This window comes from Toxorhynchites rutilus, chromosome 2, assembly GCF_029784135.1.
Source record: "Toxorhynchites rutilus septentrionalis strain SRP chromosome 2, ASM2978413v1, whole genome shotgun sequence".
NCBI classification, from domain to species: Eukaryota; Metazoa; Arthropoda; class Insecta; order Diptera; family Culicidae; genus Toxorhynchites; species Toxorhynchites rutilus.
Window position 1 is genome coordinate 247,107,797 of NC_073745.1, and position 21,680 is coordinate 247,129,476.

The 21,680-nt window shown below is 37.1% G+C and overlaps 1 protein-coding gene across 1 annotated transcript in view; it reads right to left on the reverse strand.

Annotated features, from left to right (window-relative positions):
- LOC129766793 (uncharacterized) overlaps positions 1 to 5,752 on the reverse strand; it is a 44,833-nt gene extending 39,081 nt beyond the window's left edge. Inside the window, exons 1-2 of the mRNA XM_055767389.1 lie at positions 5,488 to 5,752; positions 3,984 to 5,324 (exon numbers count right to left, since the gene is read on the reverse strand). Coding sequence (XP_055623364.1) covers positions 3,984 to 5,324; positions 5,488 to 5,571 — 1,425 coding nt within the window. The 5' untranslated portion in view covers positions 5,572 to 5,752. The remainder of the gene's footprint in view (positions 1 to 3,983; positions 5,325 to 5,487) is intronic.
- Positions 5,753 to 21,680: the final 15,928 nt, after the last annotated feature.

Consider the following 21,680-nt stretch of genomic DNA (forward strand, 5'->3'; position numbering starts at 1 on the left):
TTGTCAAAAGATAGATGAACAAATAATCATATAATGAATAGTAAAAATATTCTTTTTTTTATTTTTCCGGAGCGCGAAAAAACGTCCGAAATTTGTGTTTTTACACTAGAATACCCCCTTAAGCTTCTGACAATTGTTCTAGTTAGTACTCAAAGGACTTTTTTCAAGTTTTTGGTTCTGTTCTGCTCACACTCGCATAAATTCGAGCAAGTAATGGCAGTTAAACCGGGTTTATGCGTTGTCAGTTACTTGGTTGCGAGTAAACGTCAAACGTTTCGAAGAATTACGAACGTACCCATGCCGTGAAATTTGACATTTGATTTGTATGTGTGGGGTAAACGAGCGAGTACAGGATGTTTGTTGCCACATCCTGTGCTGGAAAAATGGCTGAGTTAGGAGCGAAAATTGTTTGTTTGTTTGTAAATTTGAAAAGACGAGCTGCCGACTATGTATTTTATTCAGTGGTGACAGATTAGGGAAGGATTTCGATGTTACCGAGGAATTGGCTTGCCTTTTTCCTATGATTCGAGGGTGTCTTGATGGATATCATCAAAATCACCAATCAACTCACACGCATTGTATCATCGTGAGTTCCAAGGTTCTTTTCTTTTTTCTTTTCCTTTTTTTCACACGAAAACAAATTCAAGTTCAAAAAACAAATGGGAAATTTCCATTTTACCCATTTTCTGACATTGAGAATTTCTCAAATGTCGACAATTTTTCTCGCAGTTTTTGACACTTCAAAGCACATGTAAGAATTCTCCAATTTTCTCCACCCAATCCAATTTTGATTATGTATATGCCAATGAAAACATGCTTATAGAACTCATTGAAACGCAGTGTGATTTAGAGCTGTGTGACAAATTTAAAAACCATGATGTCTCGGATATCCACTCCGGATTTATTCCAAGATTACTTCTTTGTTTGAATCCACAAATATTTGTGAGCAATTGTTTCAGTTATGAAAGAAGTGAAATCACAGTCAAGGAACAAAATCACTGACAGTTATTTGAAACACGGCTCGTATCGCTATGTCTCACAGCTAATTTAGATAAAATGGCTCAAGAAAAGTAGTTTGAGTGAAATCAAAACGGTGTTGGAGTTTGTTTGTATTTAAGGATTTTCTATTTTGAAACAAACAAAAAATAATGTAGAAACTTTTTGATGATTGAAAGAACGTCCAATTTGATCGTGATACCGTATTCACATTAGCAAGCATAGCCATAATTCTGTCAGTGAAATCGCGACTGCTCTCAGCAGAGAATTTTGAAGCGAAGAAAAGTGGTAACACTGTAGTCGTACAGTTCGATGTCCCACTTCACTCTCATCAAGTTTCGTGGTCCCATCCGTACTTGTTCGGTTTCCTAGCAACGATAAAGTTCGATCTGTACGAGAAGCGCGTGGCAACTGCCACGTTATTTAAGTGCGGGAAAACGGCAAAACAGATCTATGAGCTGCTCAAACCGTTTTCTATCAATGAACGATTCGTGTTCCATACACTACAACGGCCCAAAAAGGAAGCTCGAGGTCGATACGGCTGCACAATGTTATCTACGTTGTTCATGAACGCGTTCAATGCAATCATCTTCAGAAACAAAAGCGTTCATCAGTCGAAATGAATTGGATAACTTAATTGGAGCGTACATCGATGTGTGAGTCATTTATTGACGCCAAGATGATGCGAATATGTTTGGAACGATGCAAAAAACTCCTACAACGGTTAAAAACGAGACTAGCAACAAACCTACCAGACTCCATCTCAGCAAATGGAGGAGCGTGCCTTTGGACGTTTTCATTAGAATTACCTATCGTTGAAGAATTCTATCGAGAAGCTGCAGCGATTGACGGTTGGCCTTAGCGTTTTCGACTCTGCATGAAAAGAGATGACCAAATAATTTCGCCAAAAATGTTAATTCTGGATACTTTTCAGTTTTGGGTTATGAGTTTTACAGGTATAGAATTGAATGCTTTCTAATCTAAAATAAAAAGTGAGTAAAAGAAAGTACCAGTTATATTTATACGTGTATTTTAGATTTCATTATGAAAAGAAGTGAGAAAAAAATTATTGCGGCCCGCGGCTAGAATCAAAATTCCAATGCCCAATGTCTGTACCTGACCACCACTGTTTCAAACCATAACAAACAACATAAACGCCAGGGATTTTCAGGGAAAATAGAGGATGGGGTAATTGTTGCAATTCCTCACAACTCACATTTGGAACTAACGCCCGTAGGTAGCCAACAAGATTGCTCATTGCGTTGTCGGGGGATCGGGGGACCAGGGACCAGTAAAATCGAAATAACATACTCATTTTAGTCGTAAAATTGTTTACTTTTTGACTATATTCACTGTTTATGTTTTAAGCAAAAAAAATATTTCCTGTTTAAAGTTATACAACATAACATATATCGCAAATAACTATTTTGCGTAATATGCATTCGAAATCTCTTAACCCTTTGCGGTCCTATTATATTTGGGCATGGGTGTCGTACTGATCGGAATTATTTTTCCTTGAGAAAGCAGTGATACATGCAGGATTATGGAAGATAAATACTTATTTATTATTTTTTTGTGAAATATACATATGTACTAACTTAACAATGTGTTTTGATGTGGTGTTTTGATATTAAATTATATTTTATAATTCGTTTTCGTGAGAAATTTTTCAGAACAGTCTCCAAGAATAAATCATATGAAGTATAATCAATGCATTATTTTATTTTTGTTATCCGTTGAATATGAGACACTTTTGCCATTGATGCAATAGATGAGTAATAAATGCCAGCAATGTGTATCCGAAAAGATCATCACTTTTCACTTTTAACAATGTTTTTTTTTACATGGGATTATTCAGATGACATAAGCCACTTATGCAAACAATTATTCTGCTCTTTAAAAACAACTACTTCAACATAATTTAAACCAGTAGTTATTCAAATAATGATTTCTGCGCATCCGAAATGATCAGAACTTTCCACTTTAGATTAACAAAGATTTTGTCGCTTGAGACACATATGCGATTATTCATGAGACATGAGACATTTATGCAACCAGTAGTTCTGATCTTTTAGAACAATCTTTTCCATCATACCAAAGTGTTACAATGGCTAAATTCTGCAGTTATGATTTATGTCCCACATTCCTATGCATTCGACGAATTGTACGTTGCTTTGTGTGAGTGACTACTTTGTTTGAAACCGAGTACCGTTATCTATTACTCATAGGAGCACCGTATTGATTCGTAAACAGGTTCACTAGACATGAAGCTTTGTTTAGGAAATGCTTAAACTGATACTTGGTTGAGTAAAATATAAGATTAGCATGGTTTCTTGCTATGATGGCTGAGAGCAGACAAACGACCAGAACGGTAAAAAAGGTATGGTGACTGAGAGCAGACAAGCGACCACAAAGAGTTAATGAATCGTTACAAGCCTCATTGTTAATTTCGTGGAGTGATTTCCCTATATAGAAATCAAAGGCATAGTCCTACGTAAAAAATAGAAGTATGGGTAAAGAGGTAAGCATTTGGAATAATAGATATTTATGATGGCAATTCAAAAATAATACGAAATGAAAATTTCGTGAAAAAATGTTTTGGATAGGGACACATAATTATGACTTATTCTCATACCTATCAAATATGCACGAAAAAATCATAAAAATCGTTCAAGCCGTTTCGTTGGTATTCGTCCACCAACACCGTGACACGAATTTTTGTATAATAGAAGACGACAATTTTCTCGATGCAATTTTTGCCGAGGCATGAAATATTTATTGTAATTCGATAAAGGAGGATAAAAAATTTTGATGAAGATTGCCTGACAATTAAAACTTTATTCGATTACTTCCACTGACTTAAAATAGTTTTCTTCAATCGCGGTGTTCTATTTATTTTAAATCTAAATAATGGCAAATCTCCGGGGGTGGGGGAATGTACTACTCTTACAATATTAACTATATCTAAAATATGTTCATGCCATTCAATCCAAGAAAATATAACTAGGTTCTTTTTCTTCTCCTGCTTTTTGTTCATTTAGTTTATTATTCTCTATTAACAAGGTTTTCCTCGCAGCATTTCGATGCCAAATACTCCACAAAAATTCCCCGCAAACAACCAAAATCGCTAAAGCAAAACCCACCGCCATAAAAATGTATGAATACCGTATTTCTCTCAAGCTAACTGAATTGAATGACGTAAAACCGTTCTCACATCTTGGTTTTCGAACACTCCAAATATGATTGATTCTTCTGATAATTCCGACTTCTTGTAATCTTATCAATCGTTGCCTGAATATCTCGCGATATTTGCTACCTTTCACCAACGGAATCGAAATAGGTGACAGTTGAATAGCGTCCAGTTCGAAGATCTTGCATGTCTCTTCTGCGGTGAACGTTGATTTAATAATTTGGTAGGCTGCATTCGCTTCAACCTGCAACGGATAAGCCAAACAGAAACGGGTGACTACACTCAACGTGAAACTAGGATAGAATGTAGTAGCAACCTGAAAAGCATACAGCTCATTTTGAACTCGTTTCATCCCATCATCAGCTTCGGCAAAAACTCTCGCGCCTTGAGGTTCAATTTTTCTACGAAATAGCTCCTGCACTGAGCTCTGCTTGCTCTCGTTGTAATAACGCCAGCCGTACGCGGTTTCCATGATACCGACCTTCAGTGGGGATGCGTTAAGATCTGCCACCGAGGTGATGACTCGACTCGGGCTTTGCAGTAAAGCAACGATGCTTGCAGAATATGACGTAAAGATGAAAAAACTCGCCAGCTTAGCGCAGAAGATCAGTAGCTGTGTTGCATTATAATGTGTTATCAACTGATAGCTCTGCTGACACATTGTAGACATCATAAAAGTCAATGACTCTATCGGTGTGAAGGGTTCCGATTTAGTCACGACCCTAAGAACTATAAACGAAAACCAGTAGACGATAGTAAATGCAAAACAACACATCCAAACTCCCCAACTAAATGGTAGCTCGAAAATGTTAGTCAGCAAGGAAAGGGGAGGTTGCCGGAAAAGCATACTAGTTTTGATTACGAATGTCACAATTGTGAAATCGACTACTTCAATTCGCTCATTTCTCATCAACATCCCGAGGCATCCAAGTTCGATGGATCGGTTCTGAAACTTGCCTATCACACCACTAAAGGTACCATTTTTCTTCCACCCACCGGTGTCCATTTGCAACATGTTAATAGTGAAGTTCAAATCATGCATCAAAATTCGGATGAACGGAAAATTTGCTTTCGCATACAAATCGCGAACGACATCTGTTTGATCGTCAATTCCTTTGAAGTACTCTGGAGCTGTTATCTGAAATGAACAATAATGTACAAGTATGTTGGTCGAGAAGAACAATTTCTAACAACATTTAGATTTCACGTTGGAAGTACTATCCAGTAATTGACTCACTTATGCATATCCACATGAATGAAAGCAGGCCCATCAGACCCATCATTCAAGGAAATCCACTTACCGTAATTCCGCAGGGTATTGCAACTCCTTCTAAGTTTTGCTTTTTTCTTGACACCATGTCCAATTGCCGTAGAGCCTGCCTCATAACGTATACCGTAGTTAAATTTAGACCAGTATAACATATCTCATTAAATTTCAGCGGGGCTTCCCAATGGGGCTTGAAGACGTCAAACAATTTCCAACCTTCGAAAAATATCCCAATAATTACGCTGCAAGCGGGAAATATATGTAACTCGCGAAATCGGTTATTGAAGAGATTTCTGTGTTCCGAAGGGAATAACTCCTGAGCTATTTCGTTACGATGTTCACTAGTTAGCGATATGTTGTCCAGAAACAGCCAATAGATATTTGTTAGTAGTAATGGATTGATAATTTGCTAAAATTGAAATTATTCGTTCTTTTGAAATAAATATTTCATATAAAATTCAATCGGAAACTAACGTGTTCTGCGCGATTCGTCAGGATGTGATCACATCTAGCATCCACCACTATTCCACTTTTACTCCCATTTGAAACGTTGATACTTCGGAAGTCTGACACGATATGGATATAAAAGCCATGTTTCATCAATTCTTTCGCGAGAATAAAATTTTCCTCGACATTAAAGCAACTGACGGCGGTGATCGACTTTACATGTCTTGCAGTGAAATAGATAGTTGTTATATTCAACAAATTTTCATGGTTCCAAGTTTCACCAGATGCACCCAATATGAAGCAGAACATTAAACTTAGTGCTCCCTTCTGAACCATTGCGGTTGTGTTATGCTGAGAAGAGATGAACTTGTAATTTTACTTTTCACAGCCGGCTGATTTTATCAGATTTGAAGTCCCTGCGTGGCCACATGTGTTATTTTTTATTCACATTGTTTTGAACATTAACGTAATTGAGTTGTTGTTCACTCTACGTAAGGAGAATAAGCGTAATGGTTAACGTTAACGACGAAAATACGACAGTTTTTCTCTTGACAATTATTGATTACAAAACCATCATTGCGTTTTCCTCGAGTGCTGAAGGTAACTGAAGAAGATTGTGCTCATTCTGTTAGAACCCTGCTCCTTCTTCCATCTCCGTTGGATCATCGTTATGTTTTTTGTAATAAATTTTGTCAAATATATACCGGGAGTTTGAGTTTTAAAGAAAATATTTTATTTATCATCTAGGGGAAGACTAGTAGAGATGGACACCTCAAGTAAACGTTGTTTTTTTTTTGTGAATTTCACAAAAAATATACAGCTATCTCACCACTAATTGATAGTCTAGGTCTCTATATATAATGAAATTTGTGTTTGAGGCAAACATTTCGCAAGATGAAAGTGTCAGGCATCTTTGAAAAAATAAAATTGAGTCGGAAAAGACGGAGACTTGGCGGGAAAGATGGACACCCGGACACTATCTGAAAATTCAACTTTATGTACTCGATAAATTTTGGAGGCCTTGAAAATTATCGAACAAAAAGGCTTGACTAAAATCATCTAGAAGGACTTGTAAATTTTCTCATTTTTTCATGTCTAAAATAGCTTACGGCATTCGGAATAGCAAATTCGGATTACGTTTTGAAAACCGCCTTGTTGATTCGCCTATGATATGGTTGGTTGCATTTGCAAACGTAGTTAGTGGACATGTTTTAAAAAAATGAAGGAGGAGATAATCAAATTGTTTTCAAAACAAAATTCCTTTCCCTTCGGTGGAAAGTCCGTCTGACCCGACATGATTAGTATTTTTTTTTCATCAATATTTGTGCAGTAAAGATGATGTAAAACTTCACCGCTGATTCGATAAACTGGAAGAGAAGTGAAGATAGAACACTCACGTAACAAAAAATACCCCATAAAATTACTCGATAACAATGCGAACTATATTTTCTGCAGACGAAAATTTACATCGAGCTGGTCTTTGTTGATTACTTTTTTGTTTTTATTTACAATTTTAACAGAAGCCAAACTATGTGTACACAGTAGGTGTCAAAGGTATTGATACACTGTATTCCTAGTTTGTACATCATTAAAATTTAAAATAAAAATGTAATTTATCAATGCATCTTTCCCACCCTGTCCGTCTTTTTCGACTTTCAGCTAAATTTATATTATCACTTTCACATTGGGCCCCTCCTGAGGCAACACACGTTGACTGTTTTTACAACGAACAATTCAGTCATCGAAACACGTTTTATAGCTGTATTCAGAAATTGCCTGTACTGTTAAAATGAGTCCCACTAGTCCCCAAATTTGAATTTCGGAAATAGGAAAAAGTTACACGAGGCCATATATGTACATTCTGTCCAACTTCTATAAGACCACCCTGATTCTATATCGTTGCAACACAAACAGTTAGAATTTCAACAAGATACATTCATACATTGTTGAATGCTTAGAATAAAGTATATTTAACGTAAATTTCGTTCAAAAGAGATGTTTGTTTATTTATTGTGCTTAAATAGGATGATTTCAGCTGTCCAGTTTCTATAAGACCATTTCAAAATTTATAAGTATTATCAATGGAAAATTCAAAACGATCGGCTGATTTAAATGTCAATAATATGTAACCTTGCCATTTCGGCTAATAACCTTGAAAATCAGTGTTGGATTACTATTTACACAATTCTGCTGAACGGATTCATTGATATTTTTCCATGTTTCCAAAATTGGGACCCTGAGCTCTTCAATCGTTGTGAACCGCTTTCCCTCAGCGTAGATTCTTAGATTCTGCGTACAAGGATCTCCTGAAGATTTTCAACAGGATTCAAGTCTGGAGAACTAGCCGACCAGTCCAAAAACTTAAGTTTTTGGTCCTTAATCCATTGCTCAGTTTACTTGCTGGTATGAATAGTAGCATTGTTTTGCTGGAATGTGATTTTTTGTGACTATATCGGTAGGAGAGAGGATTCCAGAACATGTATGTAATCCTTGAATGATGTGAAAGCTATCTTGAGCTTCCTGGTTGCACAGAATCCCGCCCAAACCATGCACGAGCCTCCATCAAAATTCCTGGTTGAAAAATACTGTTCCTTCTTCCGTAAATCACGCCAGTACCCGTTGGAACCATCAGGACAATTCAAATTTTCGTCAGTGAAGATAACCTATACATTGAAAAACTTCTCGTTATGGTAATATAGCGAAATGTATTCTTTTGGAAACATTCTTTGTCACAACATACCATATCCCACAGTCGGTTCATGTGAGCTTTGACAAAACTCAGACGCCTTACGATGTGGGATGGTATAAGATAAGGAGCCTTAAACCTTTAAGCCCTCTTTATGTGAGGACTTTTTACCTTTTAACCAAACCAAAACTAATTGTCACCCGAGAAACATTTAAATGAAAATACAGTTATACCTCGATATAAGGCAATTTTATTTTTTTCTCGTTACGTTATATCGAGTTACGATATATCGAAGCAAAAAACTTTTTTTTTTATTGATGCAAAACTGTTTATGATTACTCAAAAATGCGCAAAAGCTAATTTTCTATCACCCAACAGTATTTATAAACCTTTCTTATGCCCATTGACGATAATTTTCGTAGACAAACATGATCAGTTTTAAGTAGAGGAAAAGGTGAAATTGGTTTCAATTAGTGATGAAATGGATGGTAGGTTGGCTGGATACCGGATAGCTTCAAGGCCTGATTGTCGGATATTCGGGTTTTTATTTGCGAATACGAAACTGGATGACACTGCATTTGTGCATGAAACGAATAAAGGATTAAATTATAAAGAAAAAAAAATATTTTAAAATAAAAATAATGAACTATGAATACATTTCCCGTTTCCGTGGATATCCTTTAATAGAAATCCAAGTTTACTGGAAGTAATCTTTAACAGGTTTTTTTCTGATAAGGATTCAACTACTTAGGAGAAGATCAGAATTACTCAATTGCAACCTTTTTAGACCCGAAGATTTAGTCAGACTATTTAGGAGTTCTTGAAATGTAAACAGTCTTGCTGGCAATGTTATTGTAGTACATAAAATATCTTGCGACGAATCTTCTGAAAGTAACAGCTCATTGTCATCTTCAAGACCTGTAAATGAAACAAAAGAGACGAAACTGAATCAAACCTTATACCCGAAACTCATGACATACCTTTTGGGACTGTTCCAACGAAGTGACAAATGAAAATAATTGTTAGCGTCGCGTTCAGGAAAAAAATCCCGTTGCCAACGAAATCGATGAAATAGGAAAACATTTTAGGGGCTTAGAATGAAAGGGGTGTAAGTGATTTGATCGATTTCTCTACATCGACTCTCTCTTTGGATCATAACTTAGCTGCAAATACATTCCCAGCTGTTTTTATCAACGTGGAAAATAGGTCAGAACCTCATCTATCGGATTCTATAGCAAACTTAAATTGGAAAGTTTTTGCAGTTGAGTTATTAACTAAATAAAAAGATGATGAAGAGAAAACGATCAAGTCACTTACATCCCTTGCATTCTGAGCCCCTCATTTAGAATCGATCGCAATCACGATCCTTATATTTGGTGATCATTAAAATCTAAGCAGTCAATTAAGGGCAAGGATTACTAGAGTTTATCTTTCAGCTCCTTGCAGTAGTATTATAGCGAAGACTATTCTCTGAAGTTAGCCTGGTTTACGAAGCAAAGAGTAATCGGTTGTCATCAACTGCCGAAAATTTATTATAAATTCATCATAATAATAACCACTGGGTAAGTTTGAGTACAGTTAATAAATTAATGTTATGAGTAAATATTGATTTCATTTTTAAAAAATCTTAAATGTAATCAAACATTATTTTTAATCATGGATAAATGGTTTTGCTTTTCCTACCTATCAGACTCAACAACTCATGAGCCGGGCCAACTTCTTTTACTTCCCTTCCGAAGGTAGACGTTGAGATCTTCCAATTTTGGCCAAAATTGTCTTCCAACATGTCGCGATAGCGCTCTCCATTCGCGTTGACGGCGGAATGGCGTCGACATCTGGATACGATATTAGTTTGTATGAGGCCAACTATTCTCTATCAGATTAGTCGACCCTAAGGCAGTTTTAAATTGCTAAAATTTGTATGAAATTTTTTTCTTGGCGTTATTTACCTGCTAGAAGTACGTTTTTCTGGCCCTAGTTTAAACTATTTTCTATGAATATTCTCACCAAAACTTACCATTATAATACAAAATTATCTTTAGACACAATTTGTGTATGATATTTCTTCACTACTTGCAAGCAAAAGTGATTTTCATTTACATAGAGTACTAATTTGGTTTGGTAAAAATAGTTTTCATTCATAATTTTTATATTAAAAGCACGTTCATTTCTTCTACAAACCCATATTGTCATGCCTACTCCCCCGTTTCGTAATACGAAGCTCAATGCCGTCAGAGCGGATTGACGGTCGTTCTCATCGACGAAGAAATACGATCCAATCACCCATCCGGCAAGAAAACCACAGCAAACAGTTTTTTTTTTGCGGATGCAATGATGTTCCTTAAAGCATATGTTGGTTTACATCTGACCTATAACACATTTTCTGATTGTTGACAAAGCCAGAAATGAGCCTCATCGATATTGTGATGAAAAACATCATTTTCTTCAAGACTCGCCAGAGTCCAATCGGGGAAGTTTCGGCGCTTCATATGGTCAAGACATGGCTCTAGTTCCTGAATCAGTTAATCTTGTTAGGATGTAGCCCAAGATCTTTTGGGAAAATACGCCACAATGAGGATTCATTTGCGGCTGCGATATTTTCGTTGCTTCGTGCAGGGCGACTTCTCTTTGCCACGGGAACATCCAACAGCGAAAATGTAGACTCAAATTTGATCACTAAACTATGCACAGCCTGCCGGCTGAGACGATTATCGAGGCCGAAAATTGGAGTAAGGGCTCTTAAAGTTGCATCCACCGACTCCGAATTTCGGTAATAATGTTTAATAATTATTAGGCGTTGGTCGTTCGTGTACTTCATCATGCTTCTGACTAAAGTTTTGTCATTGACAGATCATTAAAATGTTTCAAGGGTTCGTTCACAAGAAGACACAAAACTGTCAAGTCACTGATGGATGACCCTCCCCATCTCTCAAACCATGTTCTCGAAAAAGGTCGTTCTGTGGCTGACGATTAGCGGGAGGGGAATGCCCAAGCGGCAGTTCTTTCCTTCGGAGCTTGCAGTAAACGGAGATAAAATCCATCTTTTCATCGGTCATGGCTAAAGTTGACCGCTCAAGTGAGGCCGTCCGGCAGGGCGTCGAAGCATTTTTGTAGAAGGCAGAATAAACGTAGGATTAAGGGAAATTTTGTTCCGTTGAATTATCTTTTGAATTTTTTTTTATTGTCATCCCTAATAAGTAGTTTTAAAGCATAGGTTATCTATTTCAGGTCCCGAAATGCTCGACTTTTCCGCTACTTCATTTCTTTAGATGGTTTTAGATATTTATGGGCTTTAAAAATAGTTACGAAGAAAACTGACATAGTTTATATCTCTAGAAACTATTCAATCGAAATAACTTATAAAATATCCCAGTAGTTTTCCAGTATCTTTCAACAAAATTACATCTTTAACGCTCCCTTGGCCGAGTGGTTAGCGTCACAACTAACATGCCGGGTGTTCGGGTTCGATTCCCGTTCTGGTCGGGGGAATTTTTCGTCAAAGAAATTTCCTCCGACTTGCACTGTGATCACGCGTATTCTAGAGCTTGCCACTCAGTATGCATTCAAGGCGTGTTACTTGGCATAGAAATCTCAACTAAGTACTAATAAAAATGACGCAAGTAATACTACGTTGAGACGGCGAAGTTCCTCTAGGAACGTTAGTGTCATTGAAGAAGAAGAAGAAGAAGACATCTTTAACGGCCCCTCAAACATCTTTATCAAATAAAATAAGTTTCAACCGAAGAACTTACTCACTCACTGTTCTCACTGCAGTAAAATACCTTTTTCAAATCTGACTTGAAACGTGCTGCATCTTGATGCCATTTTTAACACTCCTATACTCGCGCATTGGTCTGTCAGACCGAGAAATCAATAATTCGTTCATTTCTCAGAAAATATCAACACTACGACTTTGCGATTCTCTCTAGCTTCGTTATTCGTCGTTCGTCATCGTTTAGCGTATCGCATGTGTTGTTACAAAGGGGACGTGTGCCACTTTTTTAATACTTTCAGTCTGACACACCGACGCGAGTATAGGAGTAACTTTTTTGGACAGGTGCCTTTTTTCATATTCTAGAATATCGTTGAATAAAATGTTAGTGGCGTGGAATTTTTATTGAATATAATGCATAAGATCATCACCGGACTATTCTTATTTGTTTTCAGTCCCTTTTGAACCTGGAATGAACGGATCCATATATTAACTTTTCGTCGATATATTCGTCTTTAGATTCATACGTTCAAAAGCAAAATATAAATGTTTGACTTTCGTATAGTTATTCGCTAAATATAATGGTCATACATATACACACTTGTGAAATAATTTCACTTTTGGAAGAATTGTAAACAGTAAACTATAAACTAATCGGTGGCTTATGATAATTTTTAACAGTTGCAGTTTCGGGGATATTTTTTTTATATTGAACAATATCGACAAGAAAACAAGAAAAAAAAGGAAGTTCCTATAAATCTTTTTATATCATCTTTTTATGTCCCATCTAAAAAATGCATCAATTCTATATTAGATGTATGCAAACTTTATATTCCAGAACCTTTATCATCTGGTGATTATCTAGAAGGCTGTTATACATTCTTCTCTTCGATAAAAGCCCCGAAAAACACGCAACAACTGCAAGGAATGTAAAAAATATGTTTGTTTCGAGCATGCAGTTATGCTATGTTCTGATTCTAACTCCAATGAAACCACAATCGATTAATACGTTTTTATGTTATTTTATAGCTCTTTATACTTCCATGAATTATATTCAGTTGCTAATTTTTAATTAATAACAGAGAAAAATTCAAATTTCGCTATTTTTGTTGGAGTATCAAAAATTACTCTGTTTTGAGGAGACTGAATTAGATGATCTATTAAAACATAATAAAGACGAAGAAAACATATTTTTTGGAGTTTTTTCATTTAATAATACCCTCTTCTTCAAATAAAGGCCAATAAAGCCTGGAAAAAATCTATGGCAACATTACAGAGAAGTTCAATTTTCGGTCTGTGACACCGTGCGCGAGTATACGTGTTATGATTTTGCACGCGAGTACAGGAGAGTTAAATCCAAAAAACGCAAACAAATTGAATGATCGATCGGAAAATCCACAAATAAGCCCGGAAACACTCCTAAATTCACACAAACAAACAAAAAGATATAAATATCGGCCTGATCACGAACGTCACTTTACGGTGAAAACTAAATGAAGTGCATATAAACTTACATACAAATCATTTCGTTTTCACCGTGAAGTGACGTTCGTGATAAGGCCCTTCAAATTAATTCTCAGCGCTGGTGATTGCTGATCGCTATCTAGATTGGAACTTTAAGTTGAAGAAAAAGCACTATTTGAGTTATAGAGATTTTAAACTTTCGTAGTTCATTCGCCCCTAGCCTTCAAAAAGATCAATTCAGAAAACTTTTCGTCAAAGAAATTTACTCCGACTTGCTCTGTGATCACGCGTATTCTAGAGCTTGCCACTCAGAATGCATTCAAGGCGTGTTATTTGGCATAGAAATCTCAACTGAGTAAGGAAAGACGGGGTAAGACCGCCCCCTAAGAAAACCAATTTTCAGTTAAACATCCTTCAGGATGTCCCCTATTTGGTGTGCTACATATCATTGAGTATATACTTTTTATTTTGCTGATGGGGTAAGAAGGACCATCCGCGGAGTATACGGAGCGATGCTATTTTCAAACCGTTTAGTCTAGTAAAAATAACAGGAACAGTGTTGTCTAAGGTACTGAATACTCAGGGTTGTTCATAATTTACACACAAAGTTCTGAAAAGGCCATCCATATTCCAAGTGCAGAGGGCCCTATTATAGAAATCGAATCGAGAATTCGATACAATCACTATCACACCGAGTAAAATCTGGAATTATAGAAATCGAGGAAAACTGCTTGATTCGTGAGCAAGCTCGAATGACAGCGGTTGTGATGAAATATTTTGAAACAAGTTTGAAATGTTTCATGAAGCACTATAAAAAGGATGCCAAATCTTTTTTTAAGGCATCTGCTATGAAAATGTATTTTCAAAAGTGTTAATATGGTTATGTTTTGGAGTAAATTTATATTCCCTAAAAGAATAAAGCCTAAAAGGCGTAAGGCACGCATGCATGTGTAATGAAAACGACAGCCTGGAACAATTTGCTGTACAAAAAATATAATTATTAGAAAATCTATGGAATTCCGTAAAGAGTCATGCACGAATATCACTTTTTTTAGCAAAACAATTTTTGTTATTCATGTAATGCAACATGTACTTCTCGTTTAGCGTCGATTTCTTGTTGTAGCGGCGTCGATAGCTTTATTGTATTGGGGCCACCACCTGTTGCTCTAAATTCTCGCTTGTTGCGTGCTAGTGTTTTCTTCACCTTTCCCCTCATGACAATCCAAACCTGTAATTTAAATAAAATCATTATTGTTTTGCAGGATAGCTTTAGCATATGGTATAGAGCATTATACCACTCCGACCATTAGTTTGATCTATTGTAGTGAAAGTGGTATAGTTTGGCATAGTATAGCAATAATAAAGAAAATTGCTGCAAAAAATAACGTACTAATGTATGCTAGTAGAAGTAAGCAATTTTTAGGTAGGAAATTCGGTTGAAAGAAATTCAAAGAGTATGATAAAATTTACGTATGAAAGTTATGTGTATCGTATAGAATACTCACTTTCTGCCATTCTGAACCTAGATGCATTGGTGGTCTCAGTGCATTAAGCTTCTCTCTGAATTCCTCCACCTTTTTCTACACCGGGATTATATTAGAACTGACTCCAGAAAAACCTCGAACAATGTCTACATTCGCTTCCATTGCCGTTCAAACTGCTGGTGATTTGGTTTTTTTTCTTCCGCCACTCATTTTCAGCCACTGAAATATGCGCTGGAAGTAAATTCTGCATTGTAAGTTATAACATGATTAATATAAATAATGCTGGATTGAACACTTACCTTGTAAAGACTATTCTGGCAGCACCGTAAAACAAATGCTGATCAAAACAAACGAACATGTGTTGCAAATTGCATATGTTGAAGCGTTTCTGAAATGTTTCCCAAAGGGATGCAAGCCAAAACAAAATAATTCTCTGAAGATATGCAACAAGTGAACCAAACAACTCGAAAAGTTCCGACACTTGCATCGATAGCTATCACTCGCTCGGTGCTATCGAATTGCTCAATTTCTATAATAGTAAAATAGAGTTAACGAGCAAAATTCTTATCGCCTCGATTTCTATAATAGGGCCCAGAGTTTTGAAAATATTCGTGGAAAAAATACCAAATTATCGGAATCTATAAGGACGATTATTCAACGACTTCCTTATGTACTTTCGGGGCATTTGTGTGTGAAGAGACAAGCGAAAAGATGGTATTTTATTTGATATGAAAATCATTCAATCTCACAACGTGCGGCGCTCTTACCCCGCTCTTACAACGTGCGGCGCTCTTAAGGCCCATTTATACGTTGCTAGTAGCTGACTTCACAACGAGCAGCTACTGACCCGGTGAACTCGCTTGACAAATGGTTGACTCGCCTTGTCCGTTCACACAATGTGAGCTGCTGACAAGAAACTAGATACTAAGTACGGGTTTACCAGAGATGCCAGACGATTTTTCAAATGTCCATCAAATAGTCAGAAACAGCAATCAGGTCCGAATTTGACAGATGATTGATCCGAAATCAACTTATTTATTGGCTGTTTTCGGCTTAGGTTTTCAGTTGAATTTATCATTACACAATTTTAAATTTTATCGCGAGACACACGCTGGCCGTGTTTACAAATACTTTGTGCTGAATTTCTTTGAACTGAGGGTACTATCCGAAAAAAGCAGAAAGAAAAAAGGATTCGGGCCAGGAATTGGATGCAAAGAAAAGGAGTAACAAATACAATACTGGAGTAACTCCACGATGATGATCCCCGAGAGTACAGAGCAGTGTTGGAAATAACACCTGAAAAAGTGAAAAAACTGTTGGATTTAATTGCTCCACAAATACAACGCCAATATACACTCATGAGTGAAACTAGAAATGATGTGCCTTTCTTCTGGAATATGGAATATATATCAGATTATTGTCGCTATTTTTTAGAACCTCGAAAGCATCCATAGCTTAATTAATTCCGAAAGTATGTGGTGCTACAAATGGCAGTCTAAAAGATTTTTCAAAATTTGATTTACTTCGCGTTGACAGCAGCTTCGTGTACCAATTTGTGAAATGAAAATGATAGTAGATTCGCCGGAGGAATAAATACGTCTCAAAAACTAAAATAATGAATGAAAATATACTTTTTTTCAAATCGAATATGTATTCTGTTTCTTAGAACAATACTTTTTTTTGCAAGTTGTGAGTGAATTTTGAATGAAAATTGTGCCCGATGATGATTTTATATTTAGATTCCCAATAAAACTGTCTCAATAAGAAAACGTGCCCCGCCAGTGTGCCAAACAAAATAACAACGATTCCGTTTAGAAACTATTAGGGTTTTATTTGTTTTTCCAATATTTTTCAAGTCTATAAATATCTTCGCATATTTTCAAATATCTTAAAAATAGAGACATTTGTTTACATTTGGCATCCCTGATTCGAACGCTAAATTCTGTTTTTTGACGTTTTGAGGGATGCGAGTGCGAGTAAATTCAAAAAACTTTGAAGTAGCTCGCACGCCGAATCACACATGACACTAACTGGCATGATGTGTTCACACGGTGTGAGTAGCTGCACTGCAGTAACTGACTAGATCGACTCGTATGCTTACTCGCACCGTCTGAACCCGGCTTTACGTACCTTACAATCTACCGAAGGACTGGGATACTGGCAACTAACGGAATATACAGTTTTTGCTGGAAAAATCCTTATTTTGGTTACCTTGAAAATTAGATCACTTGCAACAGCATTGGACGAAAACTTTGTTTTGTTTACAATTTTGATATTTCGTGCGCTCAAGTGTTGCAAGGTGTTTCGAAATGAAAAAAAAGACGGGTGGGTAATGTCGGGGACATAACCGGAGTGACGTAGGACTATACAAAGGGGACAGCTTTTGTTAAATATATATTTTAAATATATTGTTTTATTTTCTTCTCCTACGTGAATACCTACCTATCTACCTGAAAAATGGATTAGTTTACTGTTTACTCTTTATGAATATGTTGAGGGTTGAAAAGAACCTTTGGTGTTGTGTTTTTGTTATCACTCGATATTCCCATCTTGTTCGGTTAAACCTTCCTGTTTAGCTATTACGTTTGCCACTCGCCACAGCTTTCACAGTTGGAAAATTTCTTCTTATCTAGCTTGTGACATATTGTTCAGTAAATTACATTTAATGCGACGTGCCCGAGAAGCACTTTGCCACTCACTGAAACTAATTGTTGCCTTGATGAGCGCCGAACCGAAGCTAACCGTATTCTTGATGCGGGTTTTCTGATTGTCGTGAGCAGCTTTGCAAGCCAACTCGAGCACTCCGACGGCCGAAACTCTATAATCGCTGTTAGGTATACTGGTGCTCCGGCACCAATCCGTTCGGCCTAGTTACCCTTGCGGAGCAATCAGTGAATGCGACCAACAGAGAACTGGAGACCTGCACGGTTCGAGTGAGACTTTGCCTTTCCCTTAACTTGTCCTCCTTTGTTACGTCCACGATGCCGATGCCGTACCACCACACGGGTTTACGGTTTGAAAGAAAATAAGATATTTTTTTGGGGTCAGCGTGTTTTATACTCTAGTGGTACACACTCACAGGATAGAGACAAATCAGCAGACTCAGCCAGAGGGGCGAGTCCAACGAGACGAACGAATGAGCGTTAAAAGGGAGCGATGGCAAAAAAATACATTCATTACGATTTGTTCGCTCGTTGGATTCACATGCAGGCTAAAAAGGGTCCTTTTCAGGATCACAAAATTATCTTCAATCTAAAGAGTTTATTGTTTTGTTGTCACTCGATATCCCCATCTTGTTTGGCTAAACCTTTCTGTTTAGCGATTGCATTTGCCACTCGCCTCAGCTTTCACAGTTGGAAAATTTCTTCCCATCCAGCTTGTGACATATTTTACAGTAAATTACATTCAATGCAACGTACCGAAGCGCCACTCAGTGTCGCATTGGAGGCGATTTTAACCTGTAATTGAACATTTGCGATGACAGTGGTACAGTGTCGACTTTCAATGTGGGGTCATAATTTGGATCTCTATGTTTACAAAAATGTCCAACTAAATAAGTCGCATTACATGTCCGTCCAATTAGCTAAATGTCGAACTAATTGTAAATTACTGTACTTTCAATCTGGAAACAATTTAAGAGTTGGTGAAAATTGAATAATCTTGAAAGTCCCCAACTATCAATAAGCTCAGAACTACTGCCAAATTCACATACTCATCAGATCCTGGCAAACAAATTATGAAAACATCAATTTGTGTTTTATTATTATTTTGGATAATGTTTTAGAACGCATTGAACTTTATTTCCTAAACTCTTTTTTGGAAGGTTTAATGGCCCTGAAAAGCGCCTTGTTTTATGGAATGGTTCCAATTTAGAAAACTTAGTACTCGTGGTTTTGAAAAAAAAAACATTTCGAACGCCCTCGATGCCGCCTTGTTCTGGATTTGCCACCAAAGCAGATTGTAAAAAGAGCAAACTTTTTTCTTCTTCTACCTGATGCCGTTTTGCGATTGCGTTTGCCACTCGCCACTCGCTGCAACTGCCTGTTGTTGTCTTGATGTGTTCTGTTCTGAATGCGGTTTTTCTTATCGTCGCGAGCAGCTTTACCAGCCAACTCGATCACTTCGGCGGCCGAAACTATATAACGGCGGCTAGGTGGACTGGTGCACTGGTACTAACGCGCTCGGCCTAGCTACCCTTGCGGGGAACTCCATATCAACACGGTTCGAGCGGGATTTTGCCTTTCCCTTCACTTTTCTCCTTTACCATGTCCAGACATGGGTGCTTGGGTTGGTTTGTTGATGTGTTGTGATGCGAACCGATGTGGTGTACGGTTTGAATGAGAATGATCCCCGGCAGCGGAGCGGGGATTTTTAAGCTGACTGGCTGGCTCGAGAATTACGCATGTGTGAGACTGCGACCAATGTTTCGTTCATTTTTTTCTTTTTCCTTTCCAATCGTGCTTCATTCTATTTCGCTGCTGCTCTGGTTGCCCGTTTTGGTCGGTACGATTTGAGGAGCACAAAATGGACCAATCAAAAATGGGCACATAGTGAATTTTGAGAATGCTTGATATTTCACAATTATTCAATTATTTATCTCAAGAAAAATGAAATGTTATTCGTTAGAATAGATGCGTAGATATATTTCCTATCAATTGATGCAAAAACCTTTGCGATCTATTGAGAAATGCTCGAGTTATAAGCGTTCCAAATCTTGCATTTTTTCCTACTTGTTCAGTGCCTAGATTTCCATTTCACCCCCTATATCTTCCGGTTAGACGTAGTCCTACGTCAAAATATGCTATTAATGTTTCTTGGGTAGCATATTTTCCAAAATACTGAGAATTCCTAATAAAACTAGAAGTGGTCCGTCTTACCTCGCCGGGCGGTCTTACCCCGTCTTCCCTTACTCATAAAAATGACTCAAGTAATACTACGTTGAGGCGGCAATGTTCCTCTAGGAACGTTAGTGCAATTTAGGAAAAAAAGAACCTGAACTTTTTTTTAGATACGCCCTGCCTTGCCGCGACCACCGAATTGCCTTGTGGCTAGCCGAACGGAATTGCTGTCAGAAATTAAAACCTCGGAGTAAAACAATATAGGGTAAGTTGGGTAAAAATAAAATGCATGAACTTGCATGAAGAAAGCAGGCATTTGATTGTAAGAAAATGTAAATTTTTCGATCGCGAGAATGTCTTTTCCACTGATTAAACATTAAACTTTTCGTGTATTGTGCAGTAAAGTTCTGTTCGCCTACAGAAGAAGAATCATTTGATGCAGCGATACTGTAAGTTTGATAACAATAATTGATATTAATTGCATTTTAACTTTTGCATGTTGTGTGGGGTAATATGGATATGTTTCTGTAGGATGAATTGGTCATGCAGGTTTATAGCTTTTCTTTGGTCTAATTGATTCCAGATGCCGCAGAATTACAAAAAAAAAGATGACCAGGCAACGTTGGACGAAGGAGGAACTTGAAGGAGCAATGCAGGCCATCAAGCACGGATTTTCTTTGTGCAAAGCATCGAAAGTGTTTCAAAATACTCGAACAACAGTAAAACGATTCATGGAGAATTCAAAATGGTCCCATTGCCATTTTCCTGGTCTGGCTTCTTCTATGTTTTAATAGACTTTGAACTTTTCATTTCATCGTAGGCCTACGTCAAAAATGCTGTCGGATACAGTATTCTTGTTTTAGAGTCCAGTATGTATCTTGAACTTCTGGGAACTATCATTCCGCTTTCTAATCCGAAGCGATATCATGAACCCGTTGATAATCTAAAACTGTGAGAAGCTTCTCCGATTACACCAAAGTTCGAGATCCATTGCATTTCTCGAGAAAACAAAACTGCATCAGTCATCTCCAATAATGCTTCCCAAATTTCTACATACATTCGTATGATTTTCACGCGCATTGAAAACGTTAGAGTCCTTACTCCCTGACCTTTATTTCATTTTGTCGAATAGTTTCAGCAGTATACAAGCCATTCTCTTCTTGAAGCTCGAGAAATAAATTGGTGTAATTTTGGTAAAGGAACCCCGAAATCAAATCAAAATAGTACCCAAGAAAAAATTACATTTTTTGTGTTTTATTAGGCTTTTTTGTTCGTTAGGTAATGCATTTTTCGCACATAATTGCCGAATTTATTGGTTATACAAAATTAAATGAAATTGATAGTGGTAAGAAAACAAAAAAAACATCGACAAGGCAACAAAGGAGTAAATTTAATTTTTCATAAAATATAGTTTTGTTAGACAAAACATTGAAAAAAACATGCATGTCGGAAGTCGTTGTCGTGTTAGTTCTCCACGTACGATGGCACTCATTTTTTAAAAGACTCATCTGTCTGCGTCTGCGTGTTTATAGATCCAATATTTCTCTTCCCACGCTTCCCAACTATTCTATCGTAAACAACAAGAAACACCTGGTC